At 39.9% G+C, this 13988-nt stretch overlaps 1 protein-coding gene across 1 annotated transcript in view; it reads right to left on the bottom strand.

Moving 5' to 3' along the window:
- Positions 1–8055: 8055 nt before the first annotated feature.
- The window catches only part of OGDHL (oxoglutarate dehydrogenase L), a 47511-nt gene continuing 41578 nt past the window's right edge, over positions 8056–13988 (bottom strand). Inside the window, exons 18-23 of the mRNA XM_058841927.1 lie at positions 13561–13632; positions 12620–12745; positions 11930–12002; positions 9694–9857; positions 9017–9171; positions 8056–8304 (exon numbers count right to left, since the gene is read on the bottom strand). Of these exons, the coding sequence (XP_058697910.1) occupies positions 8181–8304; positions 9017–9171; positions 9694–9857; positions 11930–12002; positions 12620–12745; positions 13561–13632 (714 nt within the window). The 3' untranslated portion in view covers positions 8056–8180. The remainder of the gene's footprint in view (positions 8305–9016; positions 9172–9693; positions 9858–11929; positions 12003–12619; positions 12746–13560; positions 13633–13988) is intronic.

The following is a 13988-nucleotide window of genomic DNA, read 5'->3' as shown; positions in this document are numbered from 1 at the left end:
TTTATCCCATGCATTGTCATATTAAAGATAGCAGGCACTTGAGGTCCAAGCAGCTAATTTTCAGGAGCCTAATGCAAAAGCAGCACAGTTATTGCTGCAAGACATATGGACTTTCATGGTTACCAGTTCGATCAAGCAGAAAAATAGACCTGCAAAGGTCTGGGAGCTACTCTGTGGAGATGAAAGTGGTGCATGGGAAGGAAATCACAATGGTAATCCTCAGTATAGGCTCCTTCAAGTGAGAGACAAGATACATCACAAATTTTACATCACTAATTTTTAATTAATTTATGATTGATTTGAAATGCAGTCATTGTTTGCTGCAGCTTTCAGTTTTCATCAGTTTTGCAAGGCAGTTTTAAGAAAAGACAGGTTTGTTCTGCACCAACACACAGACACTTTTCAGGCACATAAACATTTGCTCACATATAGGTATATATGCAAGTGTGCCCAGGAATGACCCACCCAGGTCCTATGAAGTATAGCCAGAAACATTGCAAACAAGTGGTCTTTGTTGTAGGCTTTGGAATTATTCTGGACAACAGAATGTGGCTACAGAGATCTCCTTCCCTTTGGGCTTTGTTACAGAGACAGGTGCCACAAAGCTGAAATCTGCATAAATCTATTGAGCTCCTGAGCTGTGCAATATTATGCTCACCATGACAAATATTATTTTACTGATGAGTCTAATGAGGGACTTCAGGGTTGTGATAAAGGCCTGATGAAATAAAAATGGAAGTAAAAAAAAAATAATCACACTTCCCTCATGTAGCATGTCCCTCATTTTTTAATGTACATAAATATCAGAACAGTAATGCTGAAAAGAAGGAAAAACACTAGGGTTTTCTTTCCTGGCAGTCCCTTCAGGAGCTATTTATGAGCAGTCATAAAATAACATGCACCCTCAGATATATTTTCCTGAAGCCTGTAGAGTTTTGTCTAAGCAAAAGCTTCAGAATATGTGTGTGTAAATAAATTAAAGACTGTCTGGTTTATAATGAGAAGGGTGTATTGTGGTATAAATATTGCAGAGCACATTAAATAAACATGGTCACATATGACCAGGTATCTATTAAATGAGCACATCACAGGAGAAGTTAATTATCTAAGAGTGTAACTAGGAACCGTTTAGAATCACTGGAGATTAAGTTGCTTTATTTGTGTTTATCTTTCCTTCTGAATAGGCAGTAGGTTGTTGCAGTGAAGAGTCCCTAAGCAACACAGAGCTTCAGCTCTTCATCAACTCAAAGATGACAGTTTTGTCAACACCAGTTTGAAGTCAGGATAAGCCCAAAATTTTAATCAATGCAATTTGTGCAAAATGGGTTGGCACAAAACAATATTTTAAGATGTAAAACTGCAAAATATTTACAGAAAGCTTATGCTGATCAAGGGAAAACTTTAATGCTAAGTATGCATTTGCCTCACATATTGCAGCTTTAAAAAGTATATAAGGACTTCTTCAAAACTGATCTGTAGTGTAAGAGACTAGTATCCTGAGAGTAACATACAGCTGTACCATAGTAATAAGATTTTTCTAGACTTGACAAGCTATTGTGTTTCAGTCCACATGCAAAAGCATCAGTGTTGATGGAATTTGGTTTTTCTTGGGTCATGAAACTCACAAAGAAAACTGTCCACTAATCCTATACAAAATAGCCAACATTGCAAACACAGACTAATTAAGGATATGTTTGGGCAAACTGCTGTAGCACAAAGAAAGACTGATGAAGAAGGATTTAATCACATAAAATTATTGAAAGCTAGATAAAGCCAATCCCCTTAAGTTACTTAAGTACTGCTTAAACCCTGTAATTAACATATAGTAATAAATATTTCATCTTTAACAAGCCTACTGGGAGCAGTTTGTTAAACATTTATTGCTAGTCATGGGAAATTATATACAGTCATTTTGTCATGTTCTATATTAGACATTTTTATTTTATCCTCTTTATTTTACCCCCAGCAGTGGGCACACTAATTTGGGGAAATATAATCGTTCTTCTAATGTGTATGAAGCATACTCTTCCTTCATATGTCTTTTGGCTTTTACTAATTAAGTTTACCCTTGCAAAGTCTTGGCCAGCACACAGTGGCTGCTCACATTTCCTCCCCAGCCTCTCCTGGGGGAACTGACTCACGCCAGATAGGGGAGCTTTAGTGGGAACCCCAGCAAAACGACCCAGGACTGCAGAACTGACCTCAGCCTGGGCAAGGTCATTGGGGCAGCAGAAAGAACCAGGTCTCCTCTGTGGCACAGACACAGGGTGCCAGGGGTGTGTTTTCAGGCAGCTTTGAGCACTGACCTGCACTTTCCCCTTCAGCCCAGGCAGCATCACAGGTGCATGGAGAGTTCTGTGAGAGCACTAAACATCACTGCCCTTCAACCAAGTCTATGTGCAGACATACTGCAGGTGGAATTCCAAGGGAAATGCAGTCACTTAAACCTGTACTAGAACAAACCCATTATAGGGATAATCTTAAACCTCCCAAGGAAACTAATCAAGAGCCAAGCTGAGCTCTCACACAAACCCCCTCCTCTTGTGGCAGGCTGAATGCATCCTCTTCTGAAGCAGAGGAGAATTTCACATTGTCTGTGTATGACATGGGCAGAAAGTGTGTGCTTTTTTCATAAGAGTATCAGTATCAGAATTTATGGGCTATTGAACAGGAAGTAAAGATTTCTGAAATTATAATTCAGGTTTTCACACAGTATCTTTAATGATGACTACAACTGTTTTCCTCTCTAAACAAATTAGGTTTCCATTTGCCATTAATGACTGAATCACTTAAGTATCACAAAGGAACTGCCTGGTGCACTTATTAATAATTGAAAACTTTGAGGAAATCCGTGAAACATTTTCAATCAAAGCTAATAATTCTCTAAAATATTATTTTTCCTGAATAATTACTCCTTTTGTTCTTTTATTCCTTTTGGATAATAGTTTTTATTTTAAATAATGGCATTAAAAAAACCTGAAGTAACTCCTAAGAGGTATCTAAAACCAGAAGCGGTTTCAATGTTAAAAAGCATGAATTAGAAAAGAAAAAAATATTCATCAGTTTCTTTCCAGCAAGTATGTTGAATTTCTATTTTAGACTGCATGCTGTTCCCTGATATCTTACACCAATGATTAAGAAAATGTACTCACTCAATCTCTGCCCTCTTCCTGTATAAATATGAAGAAAAACTTTCAATTATCTTTTTAATCAGTAGAATCCGTGAAATCAAGACTCCTATTGCTACACAATTGGACTTTGCAGAACTACTCAACAGCCAACAGGAACAAAGAAATAAAAAACCCACAAAACTTTTTAATCAGACCTAATAGGAATCTTGAACACCATATTGTATTTATTCTACTCAGTAACCTTTACTACTCAAGAATAAGGGCAGAAAGATAAATGCAAAATTACCCATATCTGCAAGGATTTTTTTGGTGCCTAAAATGATGTTTTTTCATCAGCACAGAAAGGTTGTATGACAGGTACTGACAAAATTTCCAAGACCTGCAGTTTTGTCCACAGGACACAGAAGGAGGGAAAAGGAGAGGTTCAGTGTCTGCCCATCCCAGCAGGTCTCACCTGAGGATGATAGCTGCAGCCTGGAAAAACCCAGGTTATTCTATTCCTCTCCCTAGGAAAGGAGATTTAATTTTTTTAAGTGTTTACTTTGTTGGGTTGTTTTGGTTTTTTTTTTTGCAAAAAGAATAGAATGCATTTCTTTACCACTAACAGGTCCCCTCATGTTTCCCAAAGCAGCCCCACTGCACTTACACTGCAATATTTTACACTGCAAGTATTTTACAGCCTGAGGAGCTTTTGCCACTGGCTCACCTCAGAAATCCACAGTCACAATCCAAAGGTGCTTTACTCCAGGCCTGACAGTCCTCAGCAGCTCTGGCAATAATTCGAAGAACAGTGTTCTCTTCACCCCAGGGACAAGGTTTCCTCACCCAGTTCCCATCTCTTACCTGCCCATACTCAGCCCAAGTATCTGGGAGCCTCAGGCCTCTTTTCCCTCCTGAGCCTTTCCCAGCAAGCCATCCTCAGGCTTGCTCCCTGCACCTTTACTCTGTAAAACAAGGTGAAATGCTTGAGATATTTAGAGGAGGACAGCAAATTAGAGAGATGGGCCAGCTGCCAGCATAGGTTGGGCTTTAACCCCCACAGCACTCAGACCAGTGCCATCAGCAGTAATTAATTATCCCCACCGCACTGGGCTGCTCCTTAGCCTGGCAGGGGCCCTGATGCCCCTCATTGCAGCACCAACCCGAGGAGCTGCCTGGAAAATCAAAACATTCTGAACTCACTGCACTAATATAAAAGACAACAGCGACTCTTTTCTTCCATCTTTGACCAGACTTGTTAACTTTACAAATCTATTCTATCTGCTTTTAGGGCTATTCCGGCTTTATGTGACTATTGAGTGTGCCTCTATTGCATGTTTTAAACAATGTTTGATTGGTTGTCATCTATGCCAACAGCAATTAAAAGATAAAGATATAGATAGATATATTCATATACACACACATATATACACATACATACATACATATATATATATATATATATATATATGTGAAATAATAGAGTAGAGGTTCCCGAGCTTTCATTTTGTTGTTATCCTTAGCAGCAGTGGGTATTCCCAGCTCTGTATCAGAGGCAGCACATCTGCTGATTGTGCACCCAGGTAAGAGCTACCCAGAGCTCTTGGAAAGGCAGCCAGAGAGTCTAGCAAGGGATACTTAAAACAAAGAAACAGACAACAGCCCCCAAGGCACACATTTTCATCTATTCAGTTCAAACAATGCACACACATTCCTATTTTTTTGTCTAGTCTCATACATTAACTTTTACCTCCTGGAACAAACAGAATGATTTCTTTACTGGAGAACAGGTTACTCCTCTGCTCTGTCACAGACTCTGACTGTACTATGGGCAGAGCAAAGGTTTCCATCAAGCACACTCCTGCTGGAATGAAGAACAGTGACAGAAGCTGATTGTCTTAGCAAGTCTTGCTGCTGCGGGCATGCACAGCATGGTGTGTCCCCATGAAGATGAAGTGAACTCACTCTCACATTTGCTGGTTCTTCCAAATCACAAAGCTGTCATTTGAATTTCAGTGCCAACTTTTTTCACAAGAGGTCTATATAATCCTTCAGTCCCTGTCAAACATTATACAAAGATGAATCTTTAAATCATTTACCATCTCAAAGCTGAAGACACAAACTGTTTAGAGAAATTATTTCCAATGCTTAAAAATTAGAGACATTAATTCCAGTCTAGCTCCAGTATTTTTATTAAAAACTCTCCTTGAAATAAAAATGCATTAATGTGTTATTTCAAAAAATTAGCAAATAATAAAACAAAATGTTCTAATATAACCTCAATGTTATTGTCAATTTTGACTCAATGATTTTGAATAATTGTCTCTTGCTGTCCAAGATTGCTTCCAAATGCTGTCTACGTCACTGCTTCTACATTTAAATAAGCCACCATTGAGGAAACAAACAGAAAACAGAAAAATGAGCTGTCCTAGCACTCTTACAAATGGAATGTTAATATCCCCACTCAAAGGAGAAATTGTCAAAAAGAACAGCCATAACAAAGAATTTTCTTCTTATGTACTTTTATTTTATTGCATTTTTTTACATCTTTGATGGAATTTTTATGCAACTATTATGCCACAATCTATGATACACAATGAGAATGAAAATCCGTCATTTACCATTTATATTCCTATGTTAATTTTGTTTTCTACCTCTGCATATACTGTGGCAAAAGTGCATTTATCATATTTCATGCAGCACTGACTGCCTTATGCAAACTGAGAATACAGCAATATTTAGCTGCACTCAAGTCTTGCTAAAGAAACAAGCATTTATAAAAGCATTAAAATACTTTGGGTGATGGTTACTGTCTATCAGCTTAATGTTTTGAGCTATAGAAATGGACAGGAGATGTTATTTGTGCCTGTCAACTGCAGTACTTTTCAAGTTCATTAGGTTTTCAAAGACTGAATTAGCTTAAATGTTCCAGTGAGAGAAGCATTGAGTTAGAGAAACAAGCCCAGGGCAAGCAGCCTGATTTAAAAGGATGCTACAGAGTTTCACAAACATTAGACTAAGTTCAGTTCTGGATGCCATGGTAAGTATCTTATCACATCAATTCTATGCTCTGACAGGATTATTTCTTCACCATCATGGCCTATCCAAGCAAAATAAAAGGACAATACAAGGCACACAGGCCTATTTGGAAACCTGCCTGGGTATGTAGTACCTAATCATAGCTAAAGTTTTTAATTGCAGCTTTTTATTTTAATGAGACAAGAAGCTTTCCAGCATCACCCGACTCTCTGAATCAGACATAAACTACCATGTTTCCTTATGTCACAGTCCATACAGCAGCAGCAGGGCAAAACAGACTCGCAGAGCAAAAGCATGTCCAAGGAGCATGCTCAGGACAGGGAAGAGGAGATGAGGTGAAGCCTCATCTCTGTGTTTTCCAGTCACTTGTTATGCTGTCTCCAGGTGGCTGCTCAGGACATCCAGCCTGACCCTCCGGGCACTGCTGGGACACAGGGCCTTTGTGCAGCTCCTTCCAGCTCCCTGCCCCCCAGCACGGGTGGAGCCATCCCTCTGCACCCCACTGACACTGCTCGCCTCACCATTCCTTCTGCCAGCCAGTACAAAGAGGGAAAAAAGCCTCCTGCCACTGCATAGGTTAGTGCTGCAGAAACCTGCAGTCACAAGGTCCACTGAGAGCCAAGTTCTCCTGGGGCAGAGGGAACAGGACTTCTGACAATACCAGTTCTTATGTCAAGAAAGGAGAGGAAAGCTGGGCTCACCTGCCTTCTAGTGCTGTGGAAGAACACAAGCAATGGTCCTCAGACCACCCTGCCATGCAGTGCCTCCCCAGAAGCCAAGCACTACTTCCCATCAAGAGAAACAGCCCCTGCTGCTCTCTCTCCTCCAGCACTTGCTGTACATCAGCCCCCTGACAGAGCAGCCCTTGAGGTGGTTCACTTTTATGTCTGTACTGAAAGTACATGTCAATTGAGATCCCAATTGACAGATAAACATAAGGGACCAAAAAAAATTAATTACTACTTGTGCAAAACTACAGCATGTGCCTTTGGTAAATCAGAACCTGTTGTTTGCCCACCTTCCTCTAAAAAAAGGGTGAGTAAATCAGGAATAGATGCTTCATAGCTGGATTAGTATCAGCAAGGTGATGTGAGGTAGGGAATAGCACTGGACAAAGCAGAAAACCTACTGCTTGTTGCAAAAACAGATTTCTCATCCAAACAATCTTGGAATGGTCAAAGAAAAGCAGACCTTAGTAGTATGGCGAGGGAAAGACTGTTCATCCAAAACAAGGATGTTTACAGGATCCCAAAGCTCCCTAATACCACACAGCATGCAAGCAGGCAGCCCAGGAAGTGGGAGCACCTCTTACTTCTGAAGTAATTTCATGCTAAATTCTCCTGGTGATCACCCACTGGTCTGTCAGCTGTGGTCTCATGTACACTTCTACCCTCTTCAAGTATACCCAAACAACCTTTTCTTGGTCCCTTTTACTTCTGCCCCTTCTTGACCTCCTAAGCGGTTCACCCTACTTACTGTTATCCTCCAGTTGAACAACTTTGTGACTCCCTGTTTCCAGCCTCCTCCTCACATCTCCAGGTTATCTCACTATCTCCTTCCAACAAACACAGCTGGTACATTTCTCTACCAAAGCCATCTACCAACTCTGCTTTTCAGTTTCATTACTCTTCTCTGATACATAGACAGAAATAAGTAATTTCTTTTCCTTGTGGTAATGGCTCTTGTGTGCATGTCCATGGTGCTGTCCATGCCTGCTGTACTTACAGTAATCAGACAGTGCCCACAGACTGAGATATGAGCCTCACTGAACCACACACTGCATCCTGGGATAGGAGAAGCTTCTTGTGTCAGAGGTCCCAATTTAAACAGACAAGTGACAGAAAAAGGTGGAAGGTAAGATGGAATTGTTTCTTGCTTATAAACTAGGGAGCAAGATACAGAGTAATGAAGTCAGCTGCTGGATCCTTTTATTTGATAAAGCAAAAGTACATAATTTTCAGTATTCTCTCCACTTTCCTTCTGGATGCAGGTGTTTTGAGAGACTACCAGAGACAGGTCAGGGCCCTACAGTTAGAATGTCTTTCCCTCAAAGGCCTCCAGGTTGAAAGCTGTATCCAAGAACCTTCTGAGTGACACCAGATGCATGTTCTTGTTGCCTGTGGCAGCTGCAGCAGCAGGCTCTCGGCCAACATACCTTCATGATAAAAAGAATTGGGCAGACACATGAGATGAGAAGAGACACTATTTTGACAATAACAAGCATGAGAACATGCTGTTTAATGCATTCAAGTCAGCTTGGCAGATTTGGATATTTAGTCAGCAATCTTTCTTAAATAAAAATCAATCTAAGTTGTACCAAGTTATACCTTCTGGTCTGCTTCCCTCTCTTTCCCCCTCCCATCATTGTTAAGCTGTGTCTTCTCCCCATCCCTCCCAGGGCAGCCAGGTACACTCTCTCATAATTAGATAACTTGCTTTTGGCAATGAAGATTCTCATTCCTTTGACAGCTGCACAGGCAGATCTGAGAGTCAATCATCTAAAATAAATGCAAAGGTGCCTGGACTGAGCTTTTACAATAGCTGTTTCCTGCAGAAACCTAACAGCTGGACTGAAATTCTTAAAATTACAGAATCTTAGCCAAAAGAGTTAAGTGCTGTGTTAAGTAACAATAAATTAGACCTAGTTGATACTAATTTATTTTAGATCTACAAGGAGGAGCAATATGTGCATCTGGTACTTGAGAAACAGTAGTCTAGATTTTCCCCTCCTTCACCCAAGAACCCAGACTCAGAGGTTTTGATTTGTGAAGAACCTGACTTACCCATGAATACCTGAAAACAACCCCAACCAAATTTAAAAGCAAACAAAACAGCCCAGGAGACACCAATTGTTTAAAGTCTCATACCAGATGGGTCGTGTGTGGTTCACAATAGTGCGGAAACGAGGTTTGACATAATCATAATATCCACTGTTTTTGTGCTCCTCCTGACACCAGACTAGATCAGCAGTTGGATACTTATCAAGTTCTTCTTTCAGCAAGTCAAAGGGGAATGGTGAGATCTGGAAAAAGAGAGTAATAGTTTCCAAGGCTTCCTCTTATGTGGTATTAGCCTATAGCAAGTCATTACTTTTCCATGGAGAGTGACTCATGTTTCTCTAATTGATTGAATGCTCAGAAACGAATACACAAGTATTTTATAGTTGTATTAGTATGAAAAGAAGTAGTTCATAGTCCAGATCACCTGCACTCCTACAGCTTTTTTAGTGAAGTAGCTGTAGCATGTCCTTAATCAGTGAATGACAATATACCATCAAAGTGTACTATTCACAACATTCAAACCTAGCAGACTGCATATACAAATTTAAGGTGCTATCATCTTGTAATTTTCATTTTGTTATGTTGTTCTGGAAAAGTCATCAAGCTTTCTGGATCTCATTGTCCAGTACGCTATTGATGTGTTCGTTCTTCACAAGGCCACAAAGGAGTAGAATATGTCTTGTAAGATGCTAAGTGCTAGAAAAATGCTATCACCATCCATTCTAGGAGGGGTGTCTATTTAAAATGAGGATCAGGGAGCTCACCTGTTCAAGTCTGGTTATAGCTACTTGTTTCTCCAGGTCCTGGTTCTTTCTCTCTTTCACAAGGTCATAGTAGACTTTTCCCGTGCAGAAAATCACTCGCTTGACCTCATGTGGTGCCTGGGCTGCCAGCCCATTCTCAGGAATCACACGTTGGAAAGTGGTACCTAGTTGGAGCAGAAATTAGAAACAGTGCTGTCAGCAGACCTGACATTTCAATAAAGCAGCCCAAGAAACAGTCCTTTAGTCCTTTACTGAGCAAGCAGCAGGTTACAGTGATCAAAGGGCTCTCCTGCCTCTCTGGTCCTATTTTTCAGACTGGTAACTTAGCTAAAGTGACTTTCAGCAGTTCTGTTTCAAGAAGTTAGAAGGTTGTCAATAATCCAGTCTTTCACAATACCTAATAGACAGAATCATATAAACAGTAGACTGGGTTTCAGCTTTGTGTTGTGTATTACATCTTTACTTTTAAATTGATTGGACAGCTCAACTTTTCTTCCATTTTGGGGTTATTTTTCAGAGAATCACCTGAAATAATCTTTCTTCTTTCCAAGATTATCTCAACCATGTAACATTAATACAGTTTTACGAATTTCAGAATATTCTATAAAAACAAAACACATATCCATAATGCAACTAAACCTGGCAACTGCAGAAATATTTACCCAAGCACATATTTTATTTTTATAAGAAAAAAAATATTTTATTTGATTTAAACCTCTGTTTGAGAGCTAAAACAACAATAGCCAAAGCAAGAATTAGCACAGAGCTGAGCCATATCTATAAATGCTAAAGTACAAGTACCATTTCAGATGCACATCTTAACTGCTACCACCTCCCGGGAGTACAATTTGCTTGGGATATGTGAAACCGGAAGAGGGACTTGATGAACTGAAAGATCCTTTTCTTTGCTCTCATATATGATTGAGTAGAACTACTTCCACATTAAACAACTGCAGGGTAGCAGACAGCAGCTCAACTTCCTATTCTGAATCAGCACACCCACTTACCAGGAGAATAAGCTCCTGTTTGAACCATTTATCTTGGGGAAGAAAAGCAACAGCACAAACATATCAAAGAAGAACTGATTTATGTCAGAATTATCCTGTCTCACTGAAGTGCAGAATTCATCATTAAAAAAGACTGAATCTGTGCTTCATTGGGTCAGCTGGAGTCAGTCTTCCTCTCAGCTTTCTATTAAAAGCAGAGCAAAAAGGATTAGCTGAGAGTCAGAAACACTTTATTACCTGCTGTCCTCTTCAGCAGAAACATGAAAGCATAGCAAAACTCAATGTTAATTTGGAGTTTAGCCACTATTGAGGCTAAATAACCTGAAGCAGAGGGGTCTCCCAAGACAAAGTGACAAATCACAAAGCCTACAGAATTCCTAATCTGACCCATTCAACAAAGCTTTTAAACAGTAATAAAAACAGCAAATGCCTTTGCTTGAGAAGCAAATTTAATGCTTACAAAAATAAGATAATACAATATTTAACCACACTTACACAGTGAAAGCTGCTTTTAAAAAACTGAGAAGTTGCTTTCTTCTGACAGCAGCTAAGACCCTCACTGGAACTGGAGACAGACCAGCACACCTCTGCCCACATTCTCACTCTGAACAGTCACTTTAATCCCTCATTACAGGCACTGCATTTCCCAATGCCACTCCAACATGGTCTAACCAGTGCAAGGCAGGAAAAAAACACTGCAGTGTTTGGTATTCCCCCTGCCTTCACTGTGTATCTCTTGGTGCTGACGGCATGCCAGCAACAGCTCTGAACTCACTGATCTCACTGTAGATCAGTGGTGTGACACAGCAGCCCCAAACCAAGCATCGTAACAAGAACTGGGCACATTATTCTTCCAAATTACAACCTATCCCATAACCAGTCTTGGGATCAGGAGGCATGGGCACTACAAAGAACTAAACTTTTTATATGAAGAGAAGAAAGAGTAGAGGGACATAGTAGCCTCTTGAGAGGAAACTCCCTGCAGAGACAGATATGCACTTTCCATTAAGATTAATGGCTGTTTACAAGATAAACCTATTAAAATTAAGAATCTATATGTGAAAGCAAATTATTCAGCAAAAAGTCCCTGCTAGATCTCACTATGACAACTCCACAGAAATTATGCCAAAAGAAAAGACAAACTCTGCAGAACAGATTCTGTTCTTCACAGTCTGACATGCAACTTGGTATAGCTAATTATTTTCCCACAACACTTTGAGGTGACCTACCAGACACCATTTCATCGAAACTGGATTTAGCTTCTGGATGCCTCAGCAGTGACTTGGGTGTCAAAACAATCAGCTGTAAGACAGAAATTTTTCAAAACACTCAAGAGCTGCTTTATCTCCATTACACATGCAACATTTGTAACACTGTGCATACAAAACCCACAAAATTAATATGATATAGAATAAATTAACATGAATAGCAAACACAGTAAATTATTTTTCCTGTTTTGAAAGCCATGAAAGTTTCAAAATTATTCAGAAGATTTAGGTAGCCTGTTCCTTTTACAGGCTCTCAAAACTCACTGCTTATTCTTCTTTTTAACAACAAAATCAAATCACAGGCTATGAACCAGTAAAACATTCAACAGTTGTATCTTGGGTCTTTGAAGTTCCAGCAATTAGGCATGCAGATGATAGTTCTACAACCTGTTAGCTACATCATTAATATCTTGACAAGGTCATCCAAAGATCTGCACAGCCAGATGGAAGCAAAGCTGAAAATGAAGTTTTAGAGCCATAGTAAATCAGAGCGGAGCTTCTTTCCATCAAACTGGCAACTTCAACCTGTGTTCAGTTAAGGTTTTTCACCAGCAATCCTTATTCTTTTCAGCACTGTGTCACATGCAAAGGCCACTCCTTGTCTGAGGGCTAATTTACCTGGAATAATCAAGTCCATTAAGATAACCTTACCGGCTTTCTGAATGGCAGCAATATCTGCCTTCGGAGGACATGAAAGTAATTGGCTGGAGTTGAACAGTTCACCACAATCCAGTTGCAATCATACAGCTGGGAAACTTCAAACTGCTCAGTGAACTCCTGGGAGAAACATTAAAGGCATTAGGAAAATGTCTCAAAAAGCAGAAAAAAAAACTTTGAAAGCCATCCTGCTATTTCTGATTCTCAGCAACTCCCTTCCTCAAAAAAATTATTTAGCAGCTCTCAGCTGAGATTGTTTTATTAGCTAGGGAAGCATCCCTACAAATAATTCCTTTCTGTTTCTACTTCCTAAAAATTTATGCAAGTAAACACAAAAAGATTCCATTAATACCGAAAACATAGGAATTCCAGGAATGAAGACTGAGGAGGACTAGGACATGAGCAGATGGAAGAAAAAAAATAGAACTGCTTTGAAAGAACATTAAACTATAATTAAAATTTTGAGTGTACAGTTAGCTTTCACTCTCTCTCCCAACCTGTAGAGCTATGTACTTTATCTGTAGAAGTGACCAATCTATGAAAGTCTTAGCCCAATCAAAATTAGAAGTTCCCCATTTCCATACTCCTAGCAGTACAATTTTGCTCCACTGCAAAGAGCCAGGGTAGTCTCACTTGACCTCCTTTAGAAATTGGCTAGAGACAACTATTTACAGTACACACAGCAATATAAACAAGCAGGATCACTGGCCCTGAGGAAGAGCCATAAAAAGATCATGCTGCCAGAGATTAATTGTATGTGACCCCAGCTTTCCAATGAGCAGCAATGCTGCATACTTCCATTACTTTTACTGGGATCAAGTTAATGTTACACCAAGACTTGAAGCTAAGTCCTAACTGCTATACCCAGCTAAAAGGATGCTACTAAGAAAAAATCTCTGGGATGTGAAAAGCAAGGAAAGGACAAAACTACTTACTGGATAGGCATCAGAATCATCATTGCTCATCTGCAGAAACCTCTCAGGCCTGGCTGATGAATGCTCTGGACCCTAGTAAAGGTATTATTTAAAACAATGTTAAAGAGCCAAATGAGCAGTTGGACATCAGTCTAGATCACTCACTGCATGAGTACCTCCTGTCCCAGCTGCACACCTGCCCCCAGCCAAAGGCACCAACAGCAGCACTGAGAGAGAGGACACACCACAGGACAGGAACTCCTCATCTTCTGTTTCTATATGGAGATTTGGTTTCATATATATTTCCAATGTTTCTACCAGCTGCAAGTGATTTCTACCCTAAGTCTAGCTGCACAATGAAGACCAGTGGAAAGGCAGTGGGTCCATGTGGGCACAACAATGACCTTGCTATTGCAGAGCAAACAGGAGCACAAGGAATGTCAGGAAGA

This window comes from Poecile atricapillus, chromosome 6 (genome assembly GCF_030490865.1).
Source record: "Poecile atricapillus isolate bPoeAtr1 chromosome 6, bPoeAtr1.hap1, whole genome shotgun sequence".
NCBI classification, from domain to species: Eukaryota; Metazoa; Chordata; class Aves; order Passeriformes; family Paridae; genus Poecile; species Poecile atricapillus.
This window is presented reverse-complemented; position numbering and strand designations above follow the sequence as displayed.